The sequence below is a fragment of the Bos javanicus genome, chromosome 11 (assembly GCF_032452875.1).
Source record: "Bos javanicus breed banteng chromosome 11, ARS-OSU_banteng_1.0, whole genome shotgun sequence".
Classification (NCBI taxonomy): domain Eukaryota; kingdom Metazoa; phylum Chordata; class Mammalia; order Artiodactyla; family Bovidae; genus Bos; species Bos javanicus.
Genome location: NC_083878.1, coordinates 102,681,585 through 102,706,447, shown reverse-complemented (window position 1 = coordinate 102,706,447; position 24,863 = coordinate 102,681,585). Strand labels below are relative to the sequence as shown.

Here is a 24,863-nt window from a genome sequence, read left to right as displayed (position 1 = left end):
TCACTCCTGTTTTCATGGGATTTTAGAGAAAGGATGCTGTTTTCTGTGTGGGTATAGATTTCTGGGTTGGGAGTCATTCTCATTCAGCGGTTGGAAGGCGTTATTCCATTGCCCCTTTGCCGCCAACGCTGCTGTTGAAATCCAGAGACATTCTTATTTCTGATCATCTGCGTTTATTGTCTTCTCTTTGCTCTCAAAGTACCCTGAAACTTCTAGTGATGTCCCTTGACATGAATCTGTTCTCATTTTTCAGTCTGGAAGCTCTTACCTTTAAATGCTAGGAAATTTTCTGCAAAATTTTCTGCGGTTATATTGTGCTTGATTTCTTTTCCTCTGCTATCTCTGTCTTTCCTTCTAGAACTCTTAATGTTCTGATTGAGACTTCCTGGAGTGGGTCTCTGCTTTTCTTTGCTCTCCTGTTTTTTCTTTCTGCTCTCTTGTCCTATTTCCTAAAGATTTAATTGTCTTTAGCTGTTAATCCTTCTGTATTCATTTCTGCCACGTTTTCAGTACCTAAGAGCTCTTTTTAGTTCTCTGGATGCTCCCATTGTTTAAAATTGTAGCCTGTTTTTGTTTCATGGATGCAGTCTCACGTCTTTGATAAGACTGATGGGAGTTTTTTTGTTGGCTTTTTAATAAGGTTTTCTTTTTCCTACATAGTCTGTTTTCTCTAAACTGCTCTATTGTTGTTGTTTTTAAAATTTTGAGGCTTTCTGCAAAGATCTGGTGATCCACTTGTATTTGGATGAGGAGACTAAAAACCTCTGTTCACAAGGATGGGGCTTGTTGACTTTGTGCTTTCTTGTAGGTTGTTCTGAGCATCTGTAGGAGATGCTCATATCAATATTGGTTTCCTTTTGAGTTGGTCAGACTTTTTCAGAAAAGGGTCTTCTGATCTCTAGTCTTCAAGAGTTGGGCTACTCCTGGAGAGTAGAGACTGCTTGGTGGGAGAGATGAGTGGTCTTGGCCTTCAGAATGTACATGCTCACTTAACTCCTCTCTTTAGAGTGCCTCGGTCCCTTGACTGTGTTGAACCTCTTCAGATATGAGTCCAGATTTCGGAAAGCCAAGTGGGATCTCGGGGCTCAGGCAGCGTTTACCCCATCTTCCTGATTTTAGCTGCCCTGATTGACCTGTCGTCACTCATCTCCAGCTCCATAAATACTTCTTGTATACAAGTTCTTTTGCTTTTCAAGGATTCTCCAGTATAAGTCAGGTTGACTTTTAGCTTTGAAACATTGGCAACTTAGGATTCTGCTTTCTGGGATTCAGTCACTACTTGCCCTCTGGCTTTCTGGTTTCAAACATGTGGTGCTGTTCTCTTTTCTCATTCTTCTCTTTCTTGTAGGTTTATATTTAAAAGGAAACAAATGTTGGTGGGGTTTGGGGGTATTGTGCAGTTGCATGCACACGTCCAGTCTGTTGTGTTAATTAGGAAATCTCCTGGTTCAACTTATAGAGCCTCACTCACCATGGATAGGCGGGTCATCTGGCCCTTGAAGAAAGGTTCTAGCACCAGAGACAAGAGACCAATGTAAAGAGTAGATAGAGGAGCTAGCAAGAAACAAGGATAATGCAGAGAGCAAAAGAAAACATCTACAATAGCTGTAGAGATGAGACCTGAGTGCATATGTAAAGTTCAGGATGCTACACAAGAGACTAAAGAAAGCAGTGCTGAAAATTTAAAACTATAGCTAAAATAAACATTTTGATAAAAGAATTGGAGGGTATATTTGAGGATATCTTAGAGAGCAGAATCAAAGGATAGAAATGAGTTAGATGAAAGAAATTTGAAATAATCAGTCCAGAAAGTCTAACATCCAATATATGGGGAGGAGAAAACTTTGGTGGGGGAAGAAATTGTGAAAGAAATAATAGAAGAAAATTTCCAATGCAAGTACAAATGATACAAGAAAATACAATCATAGAATTGAAAGACATGAGTTTCCAGGTTGAAGAGGTTTATGTAGTTCCCAGCACAGTCAATGAAAAAGAATGCTACCAGCTCAATACTGTGAAATTTCAGGAAAAAAAAAACCAGTAAGGATCAGAAATCAAAATGAGGTTAGCTTCTGAAACACTTTCAAAATGGAGAGAAAAAGATTTTCAACTTAGAATTTTATTCCCAGCCCGCTTGCCTATCAAGTATGAGACAGTTTGAGATACGCAGGGACTCAAATTTGCCTCCCATGTACCCTTCTTTAGTGAACCATTGAAGCGTGTCCTTCACCAAAATGAGAGTAAAATCAAGGAAGACAGAGTCCAGAAAGTGGGGGACCTGACTTCGGCAGGGGAGTCTTGGTATAACTTGTATAGCAGTGCTAAGAACAACCAGTAGGAGAGGGAGGGCTCTGGCAGGCAGCTCTTTAGGAGAAGGTGAACAATCTCAGTAGATGGTTTGCATTTTGTTACGTCAAAATTATATTAGGCGTTTTCCTCCAGCTGTTAGAGCAAGTTTAGGAAGGATTAGTATTAGATACATGGAAGACTGAAGCAAAGAAACAGAAAAATTTAAACTCTAGGAGAAACTAAATTGAACAGAAAGGGAAATATTATAGAATACTCTTTAGCTTAGCTGTCAGTGGTACTGATCTAGTCATTATAAAGAATCGTTCAGAATCAGTTTAGAAACAACAAAACAGTGATCTACTATTTTGAGAGCACTGGGGAGGAGGGAAAGGGATCTGTGGAAGTGACCTAAACGCTCACCTACCGTAAGGACGTTAATAGTTGATGTCTAGAAATTCAGTTGTCAGAAATTTGATGCCTAGAAATTTGGAGGTAGGGTTACAATTTAGCTGGAAGCTGAGCCCAGAAAGTTCCTTCATGCTCTTGGTGGCCAGTGTCCTCTCTCACTCCTGGCAGTCATGATCTGCCAAAAGCACGCTTTTGCATGGTGGGGTAACTTTCTGTAGACCCTGTCTCTGGTTGGACCTTAGGTTGTCTCTTTTCTTCTGTGACAAGCTGTACTGACTGTTGTTGTCCATCTTGATATGTGTCTGTTTCCACAGGCTGATTTCTTAGGCACGGAACTCTGGATCACACAGCAGGACTCTTGAGACAATTCTTTAAATATCCTCATGGGCTTTCTCTAGGTTCGAGACATGCTGAGCTGTATTTCTGGTCTGGGGATGGGTTAGAATCCTGAGGCTTTGATGGGAGACCTTAAGTCAGCCTCAGCTGCCTGGCAGTTTCCAGGTTCCCCTGTTCTGTTATTACTTTTGTTCCAAAGGAGAGTCCCCTGCTGACTGCTCTGCATAGTCTGTATTCTGTTTTGAGGCTGTGCCTGGTCTATTGTTGCTGAAACTTTGGTTTCAGAGTAGTTTCTGATAACTTGATATAACCATTTTAAATAGGGTATAGGTTTGTAAGGCTTCCCTGCTGGCTCACTCCTCCTGCAGTACTGGAGACCTCCTGCAATGCCGGAGACCTGGGTTCAATCTCTGGGTTGGGAAGATTCTCTAGAGAAGGAAATGGCAGCCCACTCCAGTGTTCTTGCCTGAGAAGTCTCATGAACAGAGGAGCCTGGTGGGTTATAGTCCGGGGTCACAAGAGCTGGACATAACTTAGCGACTAAATCACCTCCACTATAGGTTTGTAAAATGAATGGCTAATTCCTTTTATCATAGTGCTAGTTTGTACTTGGGCTGGGGTGGTTCTGCCTCATTCTTTGCTGTTCACAGTTCAGTGGCTGGCATTGAGTCTGCACTCTGAAGTATTTGATGGTTTGATTAAATGGATTATAGCTTGCATTTCTTGACTTTGATTGTCTTCTACAGGTGGAAGAGATTAGAAACACATGATGTTGTCATAGAATGTGCCAAAATCTCTCTGGACCCTACAGAGGCCTCATATGAAGATGGCTATTCTGTGTCTCACCAAATCTCAGCCCGTTTTCCTCACCGTTCAACCGATGTCTCCGCCAGCTCTTACGTTGACACACAGAATAGCTATGGTAAACAGTGACTTTGGTGCTTACCTCTTCACAACCTTGTCTCTGGAAGCATTGTTTATCGTTGACTTCAGTTTCTTTTCCTACAGTAAGGCTTAGTTGAGCTCCTAGGAACTGTTTCCCAAATACTTAAAATTTGGATTTGTCTCCGTTTTCTCCTGATTAACTTCTCCCCTAAGTTTAATTCATGATCTTATGACTTTAATCTCCACCTTGATAGTATGTCAGCAGAGTTGGGCTGTGTCCTCAACACTTAACAAAGAAAATGGATGGAAGGATATGACTTCTAGGCTCCTGTTTATAAAGGAAGCTTCTACTTTTTCAGACGCCTTTAGTGAGGCCCTCTGGGCTTGTCACATTGACACAGTTTTGAATGAATCTGGACAATTGGATTAAATAAAAGTCTAGGCTTATCTACAGGTAGCACCTGCTGAAATTGTCATACAAGTTGTGCTTTTTCAAGCTGTTCTGAAGCTTAATGAGACATCAAACCTTAGTGAACTTTATTGCTAAAGAGTATTATAAAGTGTTAGTCACTCAGTCATGTCTGGCTCTTTGCGACCCCGTGGACTATACCCTGCCAGGCTCCTCTGTCCATGGGATTTTCCAGGCAAGAATACTGGAGTGGGTTGCCATTTCCTTCTCCAAAAGGGTCTTTTAAATGCTACTTTATACCCGTGGACATTAGGAGTCCCCTCAGCCTTTTTAAATGTAGGGAGCTGAACGCTATCAAATGGTCTCGAGGACCATTGTTCTTTGTCAGAATGACGAGCCCCACGCTGACCCCATGTGTTCTTTCCCTTCCCTTGTAGGGAATGCTACTTCTACCCCCTACTCTACTTCTCGGCTGACGTTAAACACGCCAGGGCAGCTACCTCAGACTCTGAGTTCCCCGTCGACACGGCTATTAGCTGAGCCGCCACAAGTACGCTGTGAACTAGTGTGCCTGCTTTCTTCTCTACTTGCTGGTGAAGCTGGCCTTCGGGGTCAGGGTTTAGCCTGTGATTGGGAAAATCTCTCACTGCTTGTTTCAGGAGTTAGTTTTAAGGATGTGTCATGTTTGCAGAGAAAGTTAACTGTGGCCACTTGGGTTTCTCTTGGCGTCTAGGCTTAGAAAATGTAACGTGTCTCTTGATAAAGCTTTAGTAAGATTCCTTTTCCCAGTTGAAAGGCTAAATTTAAAATGATCGTTGGTCACAGGCTTGTACCTCGGGAGGTGGTGGTATTTGATTCTTGTTGTTGACCTGCCTGTTAACTTCCTAGGCTACTCTTTGGAGCCCATCTGCAGTTTGTGGGATGACCACTCCTCCAACTTCTCCTGGAAATGTCCCACCTGATCTGTCACATCCTTACAGTAAAGTCTTTGGTACAACTGGTATGTATGGCCTAGGTTAGGTTTGGCTGGTTCGGGCCTGCCTGTTATGATAAGGAACAGTCTCCTCTAAGGTCTTAAGAGTTTGAGAGCCTCTTGCAGTAGGGAACCTAGTTTTGATGCCTAATACAAATGCCTGGAGCTTTCAGAAGTTCAAGTGAGCCTTAAAAAAAAAAAGACAGGCTGATATAGACTCTCCAGAAAGTGAAGTGTAGCAGCTTTCTTTGCAGTACTAGTTAGGCTGGGAAAGAAGAAAAAGTGGCGGTTTTCCTAATCGTTAAACTGACAGTGTGTTTGTGTGTGTGTTCTGCTCTTGTCTTGGAGCAGGTGGGAAAGGAACTCCTCTGGGAACCCCTGCAACCTCTCCTCCTCCAGCCCCACCCTGCCATTCGGACGACTGCGTGCACCTTTCACTCCCACAGGCCACGGCCCCCAAGAAGGTTTGCCAGGCTCGTCTGCTGTCCCCTCGCCCACGCACAGAGACTTGCTTCCAGCCTCTCTTTGGGAAACCTTTTATGCCAGTTAGAAGTCTGACCTAAAATGTAATGGGTTTGAATCAGATCAGTTGAAAATAGACCAATCAGCAGCTCTCATAGAATGTGGTCTGCTGACCCTGAGGATCCCCAAACCTTCTAAGAGACACTGCCAGGGCAAATCTACTTTCATAGTTACTCTTACGTGGTCATTCGCCCCTTTTTTCTGCATTGGCGTTTATACTCATGGCATAGAAACAGTGGTGGGTAAGATGGCTGGCCCCTTGGTACAAAATTGCACTCTTCTAGTGGCATTGCATTCTTCTTCCTTGATGTGTTCTTTCAGTTTGGCAGAAGAAAAGAAGCAACAACCAAAAAAAAAAAAAGTGCCAACCTTGAGTATTCTATAGAAAGAACCCACGTGTTTAATATTGTTTGTGATAAAACAGGAAGTAGACTTAAAGCAGTCTGAGTGCATACCAGCACGTGGTGGTTTCCATACGCACTTGTGACATTATTTGAGTTGAGAGCTGAACTGGTTGCTCTCTTTTATGCAGCAGCAGTCTTATTTGAAAGAATAACTGGTGACAAACCACGGTTACTCAGACTTGAGTATTAGGCAGGCAGTTAGCTTCTTAGATGACAAACTGGCTCTGTCACTTGAAGATAAACAACTGACAGTCTTTGTTGCCCATGATAAAAACGTGCGATTAGAATATTAAAAAACTGGTATCTGCCACCGAGTGCTTGATAGTGTCCCTAAGTCTTTCATGACGAGATTGAAAAGTCTTGAGAAGCTTGGTTGATAGTTTTGAGTTTTTGATATCGTATAATGAAGTGTTTTAACACTTAGAAGATGTGCACAGCTTGGTGAGCCAGTGTTCTGCCCGCCTTGTGTGTGATGTTAAAGACCCACATGTAGATAATACCTTTGGGGGGCAAGGGAGACCAGTGGATCTTACTTAACACGATGTGAAGAGTGAATTGCGATGACTTCAGGTTCTGCTCCATAACTGACCTTGAAGAAGAAATACCCTTGTCGAGTTTCAGAGTAACATCAGAGATGGCTTTCTGCAGTTATCTAAAAAATCTTTCTGCTTTTTATAACTGCTTATCCGTGGGGCCTAGAGTTTTCTTCGTATGCTTTAGCCAGAATAACATGTAACCCAGCAGAGCAGAGGCAGCCGTAAGAACCCAGCCTCCTTCCATTAAGCCGTATATGGACGAGATCGCAGAAATGTGAGACCACTTGACCCTCTCACTAAGCTTACCTTTGTTTTGGGAAATATAGTTATGTTTCATAGAAATATGTCATTTATGTTTACATGGGTTGGGTTGGGTATTTTTCTGGCTATGCTGCACAGCTTGTAGGATCTTAGTTCCCCGACCAGGGATTGAACCCGCCTCCTCAGCAGTAAAAGCATGGAGTCCTAACATTGAATCACCAGGAAATTCCTGGGTTGGTTAAGTGAATTAATATTTTTAAAATTCTGTTTTAGTTTCTGGTGTGGTAACTATCAATAGATTTAGCCACATAAACAAAATCCTTGAGATTCTTAGTCACTTTTAAGAACAGAAAGGCATCCTGACACCAGTTTGAGAACTACTGGGCTAAACTTTAAACTCCTTTATAATATACTAAAATTTGAGGAGTTTAGGGTATTTCTCTAGCATTAGAGACCATGCACACAATTTTCTGCCGTGTGATATATAAATGGTATCTGTCGTTTCAGGAAGAGAGGACAGACTCCGCAAGGCCCTGTCTACACAGACAACCCCATGTTCCGAATGACAGAGGATTAGGTAAGGCCTCTGGGTAACGGTGGAGCTTGCTTGACTCTTGATGGGTTGGGTTATAGTGTGGAAACGGAAATTCCAGAGCACCACGAAACACTGAAGCCAGAGATAATGAAAAATGTAATTCTAAAAGCCAGCCTCATAATCGCATCCCATGAAAGCTGCTAAGTACTTGTGTCTTGACCTGATCAAACCATGGCTTTATCTGTTCTGTGCAATGTTGAGAAAGAATGGAGAGTTTTGACTTCTGTGGTACCTTGCATTGGATCATTGTAACCTTTTGGCTTTGGGAGCTCCAGAAGAGAGCTGTCTCCCCCGTCTTCTTCAGCAGGAGAGTCAGGGTGGGCCTGTCCTGTCACAGTGTGAGCAGTTCTCGCGGGCATGGGGGTCTCCAGCGTGTTTGTCTTGTTTTCTCTGTATAGAAGAGCTGCACGGAGGCAAGGGATCTGTCACTCTCAGTGATCTTCCAGGGTTTTTAGGAGACCTGGCTTCTGAAGAAGACAGTATTGAGAAGGATAAAGAAGAAGGTAACGTGTGCAGGGTTCTGGGCTTGTGGAGATGCTGCACATTGATAAAGCCCTCATTTTCTGCCCGAGAACCAGGACTTAGTATCAACATGCACAGGACTGCCTGCTTTTTCTTCCTTTGGGGGAGGGAGATGGGAGTTTTGTTCTGAGCCCTGTGCCTGGTCCCTTTGGGTGGCACAGGGCAGCACACAGCCCCACACTGCCCGACCTGACCCAGATGCACCGTCTCTTCCCTCCTCCTTCTTTGTAGCGGCCATATCTAAAGAGCTGTCTGAGATCACGACGGCCGATGCCGAGCCCCTGGTTCCTCGAGGAGGCTTCGACTCACCCTTCTACCGGGACAGTCTGCCGGGCTGCCCGCGGAAGACCCTCTCAGCTTCCTCCAGCACTCAGGGCACCAGCGCGAACCCTGAGCCTTTAAACTCCTCCCTGGACAAGTCGGGGCCTGACACACCAAAGCAAGCCTTCACGCCCATAGACCTGCCCTGCGGAGGCACCGGGGAGAGCCCTGCCGGGAACAGGGAGCGCCAGGCCTCTCTGGAGGCCAGCATCCTCACCCCCAGCCCCTGTAAAATTCCACCTCAGAGGGGAGTGGGGTTTGGCAGTGGGCAGCCTCCCCCATACGATCATCTTTTTGAGGTGGCATTGCCAAAGACTGCCCATCATTTTGTCAGCAAGAAGACGGAGGAACTGCTCAAGAAGGCAAAGGGAAGTGCAGAGGAGGACTTCACGCCCTCCGCCTCCCCTATGGAAGTGCTGGACAGGCTGATACAGCAGGGAGCGGACGTGCACAGCAAGGAGCTCAACAGGTGAGGCTCGGCGTGGGCCTGTGGTCTGCACTTTCCACTTGGTTAGGAACTACAGGAAGTGGGTGGGGGGAGGCAGGAGTTCCTTTTCGTGTGCTCCCCAGAGGCAGCTGGTTCTCTGTTTGGTCAGGGTCCTTCTAGCCCATTGCCTTTTCATACCTGCGAACGTGCATGTCCTCTGTGCATGCTACCCTCAGGCCATTCCGTAGATAACTGGCCAGAGAGAAAGGAGTCTTCTACGCATAGACCCCCCCCTGTGCTGTGAGCAAGCGTAAATGCTTTCACGTCTGCTCTCTGACACTTGAGGATGAGCTTACGGTATTCAAATAATATAGAAATACTGGTCAAGAAGTCGCCTTCTCCAGCTACAGATTTTTTGTTGTTGTATTTTGGTACCATAGCCCATTAGATGGAAAATAAAATCAACGTTTCAGTGCAAGGTCAAGGTGGCCTATCCCCAATTCCTGCTCTCACACAAGGGTTAAGAACCCCTCTGAACGGCTGTTTTCAACCCTTTTTTACTATGGTTTTCAAAGGTGACCTAGGAAAGGATAAGAGAGTCACTGTCCATAGTAGTGCTGTTCCTAAACAGGCTCTTAGGGGGTGCGGGCTTTCCTTTTTCTTCTGCAGAGTGACCTCAGTGGGATCTGACAGGTGACTTCCTGTGTAAGGTCTGTCTGAAGTGAAGTTTAGTGTCGTAGGCGCGGGTGAACCACCTGCTGCGTCCTTAACCTGGACAGCAGTAGCTTCTCAGCAGAGCCGCACCCCGTGTGTGGCGCAGGGAGGGTTGAGAACAGCGCCCAGTGTGTTTCTCTCTCCCTGCGTGAGGAGCCGCCCCGCATATACAGGCTGCGGTGTGAGCTCTGAGTCAGGGGCCTCTCCATTCTGGAGACGCCGTCATGCTTGCTGGGGCCTCTGACCCGCTCTGTCCCGGGTGGACTTCAAGTTTGAAACTGTCTCACGCCTCTGGCTTGTGATCACAGGGAAGTGATCTGCCTAGTTTTTCCAGCTGAGATCAGTAACTTTGTTACTCGACAACTTTCTTCCTAGGTTGTCTTTACCCAGCAAGTCTGTCGACTGGACCCACTTCGGAGGTAAAGTTGTTACTTCAGCTCCAAATCCAGCTGGCAGGGATCTGCCTGCTGGTGGCCCTTTCTGTCCTTGAAGGAGGTGCCCCTTCCTGCCCACTCCAGCTGGGTTATCTGCTTGGCTACATAGTAGCTCACATGTTGCAAAGTCAGCATTTCCTATTTTTGAAAAGTGGCAAGGAGCCCAGTGCTTGAGAGCAGAAGTACAGGAAAGCAGCCCTCACGCCAGGCTTCTCCCTAGAAAAGATCCAGGTGAAGTGAGGGATAGTAGGAAGATACCCATGCAGCACGGAAAGGAGTCTTCAGTAGACACACACATAACATATTTGGGGAGATACACAGGGCTCTCAGGCATCCTGCCTCATGCCCCTCCCTCTGTGTTCCTTTCAAAGGGAGATAGGTAGCAAGCACTGCCCCCCCACCCCCCCACCCCTCAACCCCCAGTGACTGGGAGCCAAGTGGTCATTGGCAAAGCGAGTGACTTCTTCCTTCAAGAATTGCATTAAGCTCTGGGCGGGGCCTCGGTTGAACAACATGTAAAAGGCATCTCTGCCATCCTCCCTCTGCTTTAAAATCAGGCTCTCCTCCCTCAGATGAGATCCGCACCCTCCGTAACCAGTTGCTTTTACTGCACAACCAGTTACTCTACGAGCGTTTCAAGCGGCAGCAGCACGCGCTGCGCAACAGGCGGCTCCTGCGCAAGGTGATCCGGGCCTCGGCTCTGGAGGAGCACAACGCCGCCATGGTGAGCCCACGGGGTGGGGCGGGGGGCGGGCTCTCCATCTGGCCCCTCCCACCAGCTTCTGGCGGTCAGCCCGTGAAGGGCCGCATCCCCACATTCCCTTGCAGCTCTTGGCACCCGTGGGGACAAGTCATTTTTGGTGTTTGTTAGTCTGTAATGGGCGGTGATGATAGCAGAGGAGAAAGGTGATTTTGTTTCTCCAGATGTAAAACCAGCTCTCGGAACACAACTCTCATGACAAAAACTCATTGTGGGGTGGTGAAGCCAGTCAGAGCTGGACATGACCTTGGCTCCACGGCCCTGTTACCTTAGGAAAGTAATGGAGCTTTTGGAGGCCCCTGTCACCCGTTACGTAAAATGAGAGTAGTGGTAGCATCTCCTCCTTAACTGGGGATGCAGAGAGCACCTGCCCAGTGCAGGGCAGGGTGGGAACCCAGTGTCTGTCACTTTAGTGACCTTGGCCAGTACCAGTGCTCACATCAACACTGGTGGTTGCGTGCTGAGTCGCTTCGTGTCCGACTCCTTGCAACCCCAGGACTGTAGCCCAGCAAGCTCTTCTGTCCATGGGATTCTCCAGGCTAGAATACTGGAGTGGGTTGCCGTGCCCTCCTCCAGGGGATCTTCCCAACCCAGGGATCAAACCTGCGTCTCTTACATCTCCTGCATTGGCAGGTGGGTTCTTTACTACTAGGGCCATCTGAGAAGTCCAGTGCTGATGGTTAGGACTTCTGAAAGTATTGGGAGCAGGCTGATGGCTGAGAAAAGTTCTTTAAGCCACTTCTGATCCACTGGCTAACGTGCAGTCTGGAAGCCGTTGACCAAAAGCCAAGTCAGACAGCAGTGAGCTGTCAGGTTCCAGGTCTGGGGTTACAGCCTCAGGGTAGCTTGTGACTATTCAGGTGAAATGTCTGCAGTGTGCGCTGAACTTGAGCATCACTGCCCAGGCTGGAAGGCAGCTAAAATGATGGCATCTTTGGTGTCTGCTAGAAAGACCAGTTGAAGTTGCAAGAGAAAGACATCCAGATATGGAAGATTAGTCTGCAGAAAGAACAAGCCAGGTACAATCAGCTTCAGGAGCAGCGAGACACAGTGGTCACCCAGCTTCATAGCCAGATCAGACAGCTTCAGCACGACCGGGAGGAGTTCTACAACCAGAGCCAGGAGTTACAGGTACGAGCTGCAGAGCCGGCCAGAGAGGGCGTGAAAGCCCTGGCTCGTCTGAGGTCACGGCGGCGGGGCTTCGTGTCAGGTGCTCCTAGGGGCAGAGGTCCCTGGCTTTCCGAGTCACAGTTCTTTCAGCAGTTCAGTAGCTTTGTCCCGGTGCTCCACAGCTGAGAGAAACACCTGACAGTTCTGCTTATTAAGCATATCCAAACAGTTTGGGCTTTGGGTCCTAGCAATTTGAGAAAAAAAAACATTGAAAATAACACACGTGCATTTTTTTCAGTTTTCAATTTTATTTTTGAATAACCACAGCTACTTCCGAATGCGGAGTGTGCCTATGGGCGCCTCAGAGAGTCTCAGACCTTGGAATCCTGAGACACCGGCGCCCTGCGTCCCTGTTTGACGTTGCTTTCCTCACGGTGACGCGTATTACAGCAGCCGCCTGAAAGCACACACGACAGCTGGCGCTCAAGCCCTGGGCTGCCTCCAGCTGGTAGTTCACATCGTGACCAGCAGGTGTCGCTGTGTCTCCCTCAAAAGCCCCGCAGCGCCCCTGTGAGCCTGCTGTGTAGCCCTGGGGCTCTTGGGCGCACAGTTTGGTAACTGCAGGCTTAAGGTGGTTTGTTTTTGTTTTTTTTTTTTTCCCTTTTGTTAATTAGTCAGAAACTCAGAAATTAGCTGTAACTGCCTTTTTTAAAACTAAGAAGTTAGCTTTAAGTGTGATGGCCCAGGAATAGTAGACCAGCCAAGGCCTGAGGCTTTCCCAGCTCTCTGTGGACTGTGGGCTGAGGGCCGGGTGCCCCGGGGCCCGAGCTGCCACTGCTCTGTGTGCAACTACCTGGCACGTGTCTCTGCAGACGAAGCTGGAGGACTGCAGGAACATGATCGCAGAGCTGCGCGTGGAGCTGAAGAAGGCCAACAGCAAGGTGTGCCACACCGAGCTGCTGCTCAGCCAGGTGTCCCAGAAGGTGAGGGCCGCTGCCTCCTCCAGGCGGGACTTGTGCAGTACCTGTGTGTCTGTGTCTGGGGTGCCCGACATCCCCACCCCCAAAGGACGTGGGGCAGTGTCTGGAGACAGTTTTGGTTGACGTCTTTGATGCTGCTGACATGGAGCGCAGGCAGGGTACCCCTAAATATCAGACGGTGTGCGGACAGCCCTGCAGCAGGGAGCTGCCCAGCCTGAGCCCCGGGAACTCCTTCTCAATATTTGTTCACATAAATGTGAAGAGTTCGTTCAGCTTTTTGATCCATGATCTTTTCCTCTCTGGGAGTCATTGCACTCTCTATAAATTGCTTACTCAAGAACTGGTTGGGGGACTTCCCTTCCGGTCCAGTGGTTCAGACTGCGCTTCCACTGCAGGGGGCAGAGATTTGACCCCTGGTCAAGGAACTAAGATCCTGAATGCTGTGCATTGTGGCCAAAAAATAAAAATAAGTTGAAAAAGAACTGGTGGGTTTTCCCTGTGACTTTATTCCCCTGGGCCTTAACATCCCTGCTGTGGGGTTGTCTACGTATCCATCTCCAGGTGTCCTATAGGTGGCCAGTTTTGACACGGAGCATTTGCACTTCTTCCCCTTTGCAGACAGACAGTTTTGATGTGCATTTCTGTCCATTTTTGTTGCCCTTGGATGCCTCCATCCCCACTGGCCACTGTGCCGTGTCCAGTGCCCCCGCCCTGAGTAGTCTGCTCCCAGCTGCTTCCCTGATTCCTGCCCCTTGGCAGGCTTTGTGTCATCAGCTCTTTCACTTTGCTTGTTTCTCTGTTTTGGTTAGCTCTCAAATAGTGAGTCGGTCCAACAGCAGATGGAGTTCTTGAACAGGCAACTGTTGGTTCTTGGGGAAGTCAACGAGCTGTATTTGGAACAGCTGCAGAACAAGCATTCAGACACCACCAAGGTATGTGGGTTCGGGAGCCAGACCCTGCCTGGGATGCTCGTACGACCCAGGCAGTGTGTCTGTGGCGCAAGCTAGAGAACGGCTTATGAACTGTTTCCTAAGAAGTGTCTTGGCAGCCCAGGGGCATTTGCACCTCTCCTTGGCCTGGCCACACAGGCTCCTTTCGGCTGTCACATGAGCTTGTTTCCCCTAGTGGGCCGCTTCAAAAGTAAGTCAGGCACAGATAAAAGCACCTGATGGTAATTGGGACAGAGTAGGTGATGAAACCATGTTCTTTCTCTTACCCGTGCTCCCTTGAAACAGAGACAGACAATGAAATAGCTTGCGGAAGCCAATTCTGTTTAGAGCTCTCAGGGATGTGGGTTTATATTGCTGCACATATTTTTTTCTCCTTCGTGATGCTGAATTTAATTTCGGCAGATGGTGGTTCAGTCCTGGCAACCAGGCCAGCATCAGGATGATCTCCCATTAATTAGTGCCTCACCAGTGGTATCGAGGCAGAAATTTTACATCACTTTATAGATAGCCTAGGGTAACATCAGTGAGTTGGGATGGAATTTTAAGAGTAAATGCTTAGATGCTTTCTGTCAGTAATTTCTCCATCACACATAGGCATTCTCTGAGGTTTCTTGGGCTTGTGCTTTATCAACTTTTTTTTTTTTTTTTGGCCAAATAAAGGGAGTAGTCTTAGAACCAGAGAGATGTCATTTCTGTAAGAGTTACTCCTTACTTCTCAGCTTCTCTCAACTTGATTCAGATTCCCTTTAGGAGGATGTTAAATGTGGAAATGTCTCTAGAAACCAGGTCTCACTTATTTTAAAAGTATAATGGCCTTGGAAGAAGAAAGAAGGGAAAACTGGCCTGAGGAACTAGAGGACATATGATAAAGCTGACTCAAATGCACTAACATCTCTCTAGGGAAGTGTGGCTGGGTCTGCGGTCCTGTCTTCTGATTGGAACACTTAAACTCTTGGGACCTTAAGCAGGCCCCCTGACCTCAGTTCATAAAAGGGACATGGTGACACTGACTTGTAACAAAAAAAGAAAACTTCACTGGCTTAACTGTAAAGAGTGTCATTATTTAGCTTGACAAGCAGTCCTGAAGCAGGTGAGTTCCAGGTTGGTAGGGTCAGTTGTTGAGGGACAGCATCAAGGAGCCCGATTCTTTCTGCTGTTTTGCACCACCCAACCTTATCTTGTCAACCTGTGCTCCTGGTTGCAAGGTGTGTGCCCCAGTTAATACTGTCATAGGTAGATGTCAGGATATCCCGAGGAAGAGGAGAACATCACTGCCTGCAGGGCTCTCATCCAGGAAACCTGTCCCACCAGACCTCCCACCCTTCTTACTGGCCAAGATTATGTTCTCTGTCCAGTAATGCTCAAAATTCTCCAAGCCAGCTTCAACAGTATGTGAACTGAGAACTTCTAGATGTTCAAGTTGAATTTAGAGAAGGCAGAGGAACCAGAGATCAAATTGCCAACATCTGTTGAATCATAGAATAAGCAAGAGAATTCCAAAAGACATCTGCTTCATTGACTATGCTAAAGCCTTTGACTGTGTGGATCACAACAAACTGTGAAAAATTCTTAGAGATGGGAATACCAGGCTGCCTTACCTGCCTCCTGAGAAATCTATACGCAGGTCAAGAAGCAATCGTTAGAACCAGATAAAGAACAACGGACTGGTTCCAAATTGAGAAAGGAGTACGTCAAAGCTGTATATTGTCACCCTGCTTATTTAACTTATGTGCAGAGTACATCAGGCAAAATGGCGGACTGGAAGAAGCACAAGTTGGAATAAATATTGCAGGGAGAAATATCAATAACCTCAGATATGCAGATGACTCCACCCTTATGGCAGAAAGCAAAGAGGAACTAAAGAGCCTCTTGATGAAAGTGAAAGAGGAGAATGAAAAAGCTGGCTTAAAACTTATATTCAAAAAACTAAGATCATCGCATTCCATCCCATCACTTCGTGGCAAATAGATGGGAAACAGTGACAGACTTTATTTCTTGTGCTCCAGATCAGTGCAGATGGTGACTGCAGCCATGAAATTAAAAGACACTTGCTCCCTAGAAGAAAAGCTGTGACAAACCTAGACAGCGTATTAAAAAGCAGAGACATTACTTTGCTGACAAAGGTCTGTCTAGTCAAAGCTATGATTTTTCCAGTACTTATGTATGGATGTGAGAGTTGGACCATAAAGTGATGAAAAATTGACGCTTTTGAACTGCGGTGTTGGAGAAGACTCTTGAGAGTCCATCCCTTAGACAGCAAGGTGATCCAGCCAGTCCATCCTAAAGGAAGTCAGTCCTGAATATTCACTGGGAGGACTGATGCTGAAGCTGAAGCTCCAATACTTTTGTCACCTGATGCAAAGAGCTGACTCATTGGAAAAGACCCTGATGCTGGGAAAGATTGAATCAGGAGGAGAAGGGGACGACAGAGGATGAGATGGTTGGATGGCATCACTGACTCGATGGACATGAGTTTGGGTGGACTCCAGAAGTTGGTGATGGACAGGGAAGCCTGGCGTGCTGCAGTCCATGGGGTCACAGAGAGTCATACATGACTGAGCGACCCCATGGACTGTAGCCTGCCAGGCTTCTCTGTCCATGAGATTTCCCAGGCAAGAATACTGGAATGGGTTGCCATTTCCTTCTCCAGGGGATCTTCCCCACCCACTGAGGGATCAAACCTCTGTCTCCTGCGTTGGCAGGCGGGTTCTTTACTGCTGAGCTAGTTTGTTCACTACCCTATGCTGAAGTATGGAGCCATCGACCATAACTGGAATGGCCACATTATCCAGTCCCAGTCCTGAGCTTAACTCCATCCCCTTCTGGCCGAGGAGACATTAAGCTTGCTGGTCATCTTCATGGAAAAAGTGCCTTCAGGGTTGCTCATCTCCTTGCTCCTTGTGGTTTATTATCTTCTTTAAAAAAACAAATGTACATTTCATGTTAAGCTTATCTTACCACAATTAAAAAAAACACACATCACACAAATGGAGCACATGCGTGTTAGAAAAGTGTCCTTTCCACCTCTTTGTCTGCGTGCCAGTATACACTTGCTCTTGCCATCGGTCAGCAGGCAGGCTGTCTTCCTGCTGCGGTTGACAGGCCTCACGTATGTGTCTGGTCTGCAGATGCTGCCTTGCCCGAGCAAATCTGGTCGGTCCCCTTGCGTCGCTGGCTTGATCTTAGCTGGCGTTAGGAGAGAGCGGGGAGCGGGATAAAACCACCCACAGCATACTGATAGCTTATGGTGAACAGTGCTGGATTCGTGACCTCCGAAGATTTAGCCTCAGGACCAGGGACCAGGCTTGATCACTTGAGAGCTTTCGTGTGGCAGAGTTTTGTTAAAGTAAGAAAAGGGCCAGAGAAAGCCTCTGACAGACATCAGAGGGGGACAGAGAGTGCCCGTCTTGCTAGTGTTAGCAGGCGAGTTATATACATTTTAAATGGGTTATTACGGTTAATCAAAAGAATGTCTCAAGGTTGCAAACATTTTACCAGACCCACTCCCACAATTTACATTTTAGAATAACAGGATTAGAACTTAACAACAGAAGGATCCTACCAGACCCACTCCCATAATATACACTCTAAAATACCAGGGTTATTCAGAAGGTTTTCAGGAAGGAGAAACTGTCTCAAGCAGGATGCATTAAGTACAGAGTTTAAACTGAGTTGTTTGTTGTCTAATCATCAGTTTGAGGCCTAAAGAGAAAAAGATTTATGTGACTAAGACTAAGGAATGTGGAGGAAAAAAAGTTTGTCCTTTCCTCCTCCTTGAGAATTCCAGACAGCTTTCTTCTCCTCAGGGACCCCAGACTTCTTACCAATCTGCCTAGGAATCGACTCAGCACCACCACCTGAGATCGTAACTGGATATTGGCGTGTTTTCAGAATGCATATATCTACATAGTTGACCATACCATACGCATGGCTTTCATAGTCTTTTACTGATGTATATCATTTAAAAAATTTATTGAAGATGTATTTTAATTTACTTAACTGTTTCTTTAGCATTAGACTTCACAGTGTTTGTAGTTTTTTTTCTTCTAAATATCCTGTGATGGTTACTTTTGTGCCCGAATGTCTATTTCTGTTTCAGATAATCTCCACAGGGTTAGATTTCAGGGAAGCATTAGTTGGTTAATACTCACTGCCAGCTTACTTTCCAGAAAGTTGACTAGTTTCTGTTTCCACTAGCAGTATACTGATGTTTTCAGTGCTTGTTATGTAGATTTTTCAAAGTAGATATGGTGTGTTCATTTTGTAAAAGTACTAACTCCAGTTCCTTTTTTTTTTCTTTTTTAAGGAAGTAGAAATGATGAAGGCTGCATATCGGAAAGAGCTAGAAAAAAACAGAAGCCACGTCCTCCAGCAGAATCAGAGGCTTGATACCTGTCAGAAGCGGATTTTGGAACTGGAATCTCATCTGGCTAAGAAAGACCACCTTCTTTTAGAACAGAAAAAGTATCTAGAGGATGTCAAACTGCAGGCAAGGTAACTGTGGCGGGGAGGCTCCTGCTGCGATGCATTTGCCGAGTAGAACCTCCTACACTCTGGCGGTGGGTCCTTGTCTTTCAGAGGACAGCTACAGGCTGCAGAGAGCAGGTATGAGGCCCAAAAGAGGATCACCCAGGTGTTTGAATTGGAGATCTTAGATTTATACGGCAAGTTGGAGAAGGATGGCCTCCTGAAAAAACTTGAAGAACAAAAACCAGAAGCAGCTGAAGCAGCAGAAGAAAGGTAGGAACGGAGAGTCAGCAGCCGTGGCCTTGTCGGGAGGCTGCGCCGACCGACAGAGCAGGTTCCAGCCTGACGAGCTCTGAGCTGCGTCCCTGAGGGCCCAGCTGTCCTCCCTGCTCCTTCTCCTGGGCCCCGAGTCGCTCAATAATGGTCCGAGGGAGCATTTCTATGTAAGATCGCCGTCTGATGTTCACGCACTCGCGCGCGTGTGTCCTCTGTTCTAGGACACAGAGCAGGCCAGCGGAGTTCCCCATTGGCATGAGTGCGTGTCTGTGTAACCCCGCGCCTCCCCAGTGGGACTGGAGTGGTTGGATGCCGCAGCCTCCAACCCCCTTCCTCCCCCTCGGATTTCTTACAGGCTTGACTACTGTCAGGACGGCTGCTCGGATTCGGTGACAGGGCACAACGAAGAGGCCCCTGGCCGTAACGGTGAGACCAAGCCCTCCAGGCCTGGCGGCGCCCGGGGCGGTGGCGGTGGCGGCGGCAGAGGTGGCGGCAGCAGCAGCAGCGAGCTCTCCACCCCGGAGAAGCCCCCCAACCCCAGGGCGGGCCCGTTCAGCAGTCGGTGGGAGACGGTGGTGGGTGAGCCCACTTCCGGCACCCCCACGACGGTGGGCTCGCTTCCCAGCTCAGAGAGCTTCCTGGGCATGAAGGCACGAGAGCTGTTTCGTAACAAGAGCGAGAGCCAATGCGACGAGGATGGCCTGACTGTTGGCAGCCTTTCTGAGACCCTAAAGACAGAGCTGGGCAAAGACTCGGGTGTGGAAGCCAGGGCCCCCCTGACCCTTGATGGCCCACTGCTGCCTGCCCCAAAGCCGGACAGCGTGGGCCAGCTCCGCATCATGGACTACAACGAGGCCCAGCTTGAGCACAGCTAGGGATGCTGGCCGTCAGTGTTAACTTGTGTGTCGCTGGCCTAGACAGGAGGTGTGAGTGCCCGATTCAGAGCTTTCCTGTTTCCAGGGCTTGAGGGGCGAGCTCCCGCAGAGGAAGTGGGATGGGGGTCCTTTTGATAGTTGACTGAACGCAGAACGGTTTTCGGATCTGGCATTGCAGTGCCTCTTCACTTTCCCTTCGGCCACCCCAAACCCTCTCTTCCATTTACCTGGCAGTGTGTGCTAGCCCGAGGGCCGGGGTGCGTTCCTCACTAGCTTTATTTCCTTCCTTTCCCGCCCCACCCGCAAATGGTTGCGTCCTTTGAACCTGTGCAATATGAGGCCAAATTGAACCCTGGAGTCTGACACACCACCCACACCTTTCCTGAAGTTCAGTTCACTGGGCAGGCTCCCTGTGAGCCTAGGTCACTGGTGGCATCACAGGTAAGTCCAGTCCTGTCCCTTTCCAGGAGGACATGGCGTGCAAAGCTGAGCATCTTGACATGAGAGCTTTTACATGAGATGTTGTCACTGCTTTTGGTTTTAAAGTCCAGCATCTAAAGCTGCAGAGCTCAAAAAACAATGGTTCATTCTCTCAAGTTCTTTTGGCAGTTCTGATAAGCTTCCTAGAAAGTTCTGTGTGAACAAAGGCCTGTTGTTGGAACAGTGTGGAGCTGGCCCTGTGGAGACTGCTCCCCGTGGGGCGCGCTCTGTCCCCCTGCCCCAGTGGAGACTGCTCCCCGTGGGGCATGCTCTGTCCCCTGCCCCAGTGGAGACTGCTCCCCGTGGGGCACGCTCTGTCCCCCTGCCCCAGTGGAGACTGCTCCCCGTGGGGCACGCTCTGTCCCCTGCCCCAGTGGAGACTGCTCCCCGTGGGGCACGCTCTGTCCCCTGCCCCAGTGGAGACTGCTCCCCGTGGGGCGTGCTCTGTCCCCTGCCCCAGTGGAGACTGCTCCCCGTGGGGCACGCTCTGTCCCCTGCCCCAGTGGAGACTGCTCCCCGTGGGGCGTGCTCTGTCCCCTGCCCCAGTGGAGACTGCTCCCCGTGGGGCACGCTCTGTCCCCTGCCCCAGTGGAGACTGCTCCCTGTGGGGCGCGCTCTGTCCCCTGCCCCACTACCTCTTGTTTACGTGGCGTTTGTGTGAAAGCTGGGACTGTTCTGCGCACAGGCTGGGGTGGGGTCGGTCAGACCTGGGCCCTGCATGAGAGAGGGCAGTGGCTTAAGCAGCTCCCTGAACAGGAAAGTGCTGTGCATGTGGACGCGCCCTGCAGGCGGGGTGCTGCTGGCCTCCTGCCGCAGCGAGCCTCTGAAGGTCCAAAGAGTTTCTCCTGAGTTTTCTGACCATCATTTCTCAGGCTGTGAGAGTTGCCTCACTGTAGTAGATTCTACTGGAGACAGCTTTTCACTCCAGTTCCTACTTTCAGGGGCTGACCCTGCAGGGAGCTGGGTGTTGCTCCCCGACCCCCGGCATGAGTTGGTCGTGGCAGAGTCCTGGAGAGGGTTGACAGAGGCTGATGTCCTGGACCCACAGGGCCTGGGTGCATGTGCTCGGGAGAGGCGATAGCAGTCAGAATATGGGGGCTGGCAAAGAAGCCGAACCCAGCAAGTACTCCTGAAATAAACGCTAGAAGCCTGGGTTGTTGCCTGGGTTTCCAGCTGAGGCCCGGGCAGAGAGAGGCTGCTGGGAAAGAGCCAACAACCTTGGCGTCTCTCTCTCTCTTTCAAAGTGTAGAAGGGTTCATCCATGAAGAGGGAAACAGCACACTGTAATGGTACGGAACTTCAGTGCGTGTGGACGCTTTCGGCACGTGAGGGTGACGGTCTCTTTTTTTAAAGCGTGGCAGGAGTTCTTAGCATCCTAACCAAAGGGAGCTGGAGAGTCAGCCTCCTTGTCCCCGTGGCTGTGCAGGCAGCAGCCCTCCTCGGGACGGAGTGTTCGGGTGTGACTGACCAACCACAGCCTGAGGGAGGGGTGCCCAAGCGCGCTCAGCCTGGCCCAGCCGGCTCCGCGGTTGCCGCAGGATGCCGACTGGAGTACTAACGATGCCACACGTCTAACTCAGCTGTTGGCAGAGGAGAGCTTAGGAATGCACGCATGCTGGTTTCCTAGTCCCGCTTTATTTAGGAAAGAAAGGCATGACAAATTCAGGAAAGAAAAAAATGTTACAAGATTAACTGCTAAACCTGGTTCTAAATGCTCATCCCCTGCCCAAGCCCAGGAGATCCCTGCCCCAGAACAAAGATTCCAGGCACTTACAGCCTTTATCCTCACTGGTAAAAGCAAGGAGGCCAGTGTAAAAAAAAGAAAAAAAAATGTTTTTTAATGGGCAGATTATAAAAATACAGGAAGGAGGCAGCTGTGTGGTGCAGTGGAGCGGGACCCAGACAGCAGGCCCTTGGCACACGCCTCCAGCTGGGGCTTCCGGGTCTCAACTTTCCAAGAACGGCTGACACCAAGCAGCCGTACTTGCCTTACTCTGGGCTCTTGGAGGCCGTGGGTTGTATGCAGCTAAGGTTGGGGACGGAGGCTTGGGGTCATGAGGAAGTTACCCGGCCTGAAAACATAGGCTTTCATCTTCCAAAGGACCTGAGGTGACAATAAAGTTAGATTTTCAAAATCATAGGCCTGCTGAGAGTCAGCGGGTTGGTCGATTAGGCTGCAGTGAGTGTGTGTTTGTAAGGATGGAAAGGGGACAGTGGTAGTGGAACTCCCGAGAGAGAATTTAGGTCCAGGGACCGCCAGGGCAAAGGCCGGGGAACTGGCGCTGCCAGGTTGAGCCTGTCCCGAGACGGATGAAGCAGTGTGGTGTTCACAGGCGTTAGGGTTAGCCTCCACTGGAGTCACCTGGAGCAGGCCTACCTGCCTCAGAGTTGTTTGCCCAGTGTCCATAACCTGATGTCCACCTGACGCTAACCAGGGTCAGCACAGACCCTGGGAAGACTGGGGTCTGCTTCTTGGGAGCATGAAATGTTGTTTTAAAAGGGAGCACTACAGAATCGGGGTGGGGGGGTGGGTGGGGGAATGGGGAGAGGGAGGAAGGTGATAGCATGGTCTCTATAGAGAAAACGAGCTCCTGAACCTATCACCGGTGAAGAAGCACATGGATCTCTATCAGACAGAACTTTCATGAATTAAAAAAACCTTGTGGCAAGATTCTGCTACAAGTCTGAGATTTGTTACTGTGGAGTTGGAAGAAATACCAGAAAAGTAACTGAAATCCCAAGTTAGGAGAAGGAGATCATTTCTTGGGACAGAGGTTTCCTTGGAGATGAGTGCGGGGACCCTCCATATGAGGTGGGTAGGTAGACGTGACCTCCCTAGCTTTGTCAGCAGTTTTTCAGGAGGGAAAACTGCCTAACCTTTGGGAATACGCTGCTGCTGAATGTTCTTCCTAGGCTCTGTGAGTGGAGAGAGACGACAGATAAGCTACTTCGTGAGCCACAATATGTGTACTGTATTTTGAGGGAGATAGTCCAAACTTTTATTCTTGAAAGATAAAACTGTTAAAAGAGGTCCCAGAAGCCACTGACAGTTGCAGAGGTCAGCACCCCCACAGGGCAAAACCAGGACAGGGGGAGACAGAAGTCCAGAGTTGGGCCATGCCTATTTAAGACAGCATGTGGCGTGTGGTTTCCAGTGTTTTGATTGAGAAAGATAAAACTCTTAGTAGTTTTGCAGAAGAGGATAAATGATCATGAGGATGAGAGAGGGTCTCTGGAGACCACAGAGGTTCACACTCACAGTTAATTAAAAAAACTGTTTCTGTGTAGAGAAATGACAAAAGTGGTATGACCGGCCAGTGTGAGTTCTCACCAAATGCTAGAGTATACCGCCTGAAGCCAGGAAGAAATAACCGAAGAACAGGTGAAAAGAGAGACTGCATGAAGATGCGGTTTTTCTGACCAAAAGCAATAAGACACGGTAGAAAGTGTGGATGGGTCTAAGGAGGGATTTGAAAACTCAGTCCCGGGCTGCTGTGGGCCGTGCCCGTCTTGTGCAGATGTTCTCTGAGAGGCCAGCCCTGTCCTCAGAGTGGCCCCTGGGAGCAGCCCGTGCCCACCCAGAAGTGTGTGTCTCCTGTGAAATGACCTGAATCAGCATGTCTCAGTCCGGGAAATTTCCCTGTTGGAGGTGCGAGCTTTAAAACTGACCAGCAGTGAGCATGGGAAGGTGTGTCTGTGTCTGTTTGTGTCCAGAGTTCTCTGACACATGCCCCCGCCCGCCCCCGCCCCCTTGGTGGCATTTGATTAAGCTGTTCTCTAGCCTGGCCCCCGCCCCCACGCGGCTCGTTTCCCCATCTGTGACTGACGTTCCCCAGAGGTGGCGGGGCGGGGGTGGGGCACGCCTTTCCATCTTCTCCACGCTGTCCTGCAGTCCGTACGCGCCGACCTGAGAGGAGAATGAATGGCTGCAGCAGCTGCGAGGGGAGCCTGCAGGGGATAGTTGAGCGTCTGTGCCTGCGATGTCTTTTGGCCTTGAAACGAGTTCACGAAGGCAGAGGGGCTTTCTCTTCCCCTTCCCATTCCAGTGCTACCAAGCTGTCCATCCTCGGGGATAAGTAGACTAGTTGAACTTGAAATAGATCTTTTAGAGGAAACCCCCACCCCACCTTCCCAGACCAACTCCTCCCCGTTTCCCCCCTCCATACAGTGTGTATACAGGAGGGTACGGCGCTGTTCTCGGCAGCACAGGCTTTGGCTTATCGGAGAGGCAGCCAGGCGTTTTGCACTAGGAAAAATCAGTGGTCACTTTTCAGAAGACGTCTATGGACCATAAATATATTACGGAGGAACAGATTTTGCTAAGACATAATCTAGTTTTGTAACTCAATCATGGATCAACCACACGTGGCTACCTTGCAGTTTAAAGGGGGTCCCATCAGTGAAAAACAGATTTTTTTTTTTTTTGGCTGACTGCTTTTAGCTAAATTTAAGAAAGTCATCTCTTGTCAAAAGGTTTCCACCTTCCCATCTCGATCTTAAAAGCATGTCAAACAATCCACATCAGATGCCAAACACGTGAACTGCAAGAGAAAAATGGTACAATCGTAGTGAATGGGAATCTGAATCAAAAGGGTTTGCTGTCCTTCTTAGAATGTTCAAAAATGTCAAGGCAGTTGCTTGTGTTTAACTGTGAACAAATAAAACTTTATTGTTTTGCACTACTCTGCTGTGTTGACATGAAGTGGCTCATGTCGGCCTCTGAGGGGCTTCCAGGCTGAGTGGGAACTGGCCCCGGGTCCGGACTGCTTGGTTATTTACCCCAGGTGCCGGAAGGGTGCTGACAGGTGGAATCAGACTTTAGTCCCTGGAAGAAAGACCTTTTGTTCTGGCAGAGCTGCAGATTCTACCTGTGTCTCAGATTGGTGCCCTCTCCCCAGAGTGTGTGGTGGAGGTGCGGGAGGGGTGACC

The 24,863-nt window shown here is 48.7% G+C and overlaps 1 protein-coding gene across 6 annotated transcripts in view; it reads left to right on the top strand.

Annotated features, from left to right (window-relative positions):
- Positions 1-24,616, top strand: part of TSC1 (TSC complex subunit 1) — a 52,469-nt gene extending 27,853 nt beyond the window's left edge. For 4 of the 6 annotated variants that reach the window (XM_061433952.1, XM_061433951.1, XM_061433954.1 and 1 more), the window contains 15 exons: positions 3,780-3,955; positions 4,765-4,877; positions 5,216-5,327; positions 5,652-5,764; positions 7,531-7,600; positions 8,017-8,121; positions 8,372-8,930; positions 9,978-10,021; positions 10,594-10,760; positions 11,745-11,927; positions 12,779-12,889; positions 13,696-13,818; positions 18,143-18,330; positions 18,415-18,576; positions 18,935-24,616. In XM_061433952.1, the coding sequence (XP_061289936.1) occupies positions 3,780-3,955; positions 4,765-4,877; positions 5,216-5,327; positions 5,652-5,764; positions 7,531-7,600; positions 8,017-8,121; positions 8,372-8,930; positions 9,978-10,021; positions 10,594-10,760; positions 11,745-11,927; positions 12,779-12,889; positions 13,696-13,818; positions 18,143-18,330; positions 18,415-18,576; positions 18,935-19,454 (2,746 nt within the window). In that variant the 3' untranslated portion in view covers positions 19,455-24,616. Of the gene's footprint in view, positions 1-3,779; positions 3,956-4,764; positions 4,878-5,215; positions 5,328-5,651; positions 5,765-7,530; positions 7,601-8,016; positions 8,122-8,371; positions 8,931-9,977; positions 10,022-10,593; positions 10,761-11,744; positions 11,928-12,778; positions 12,890-13,695; positions 13,819-18,142; positions 18,331-18,414; positions 18,577-18,934 lie in introns of those variants that run through there. The other 2 variants (XM_061433953.1, XM_061433956.1) reach the window with 2 other exon arrangements.
- The last annotated feature ends 247 nt before the right edge of the window (positions 24,617-24,863 follow it).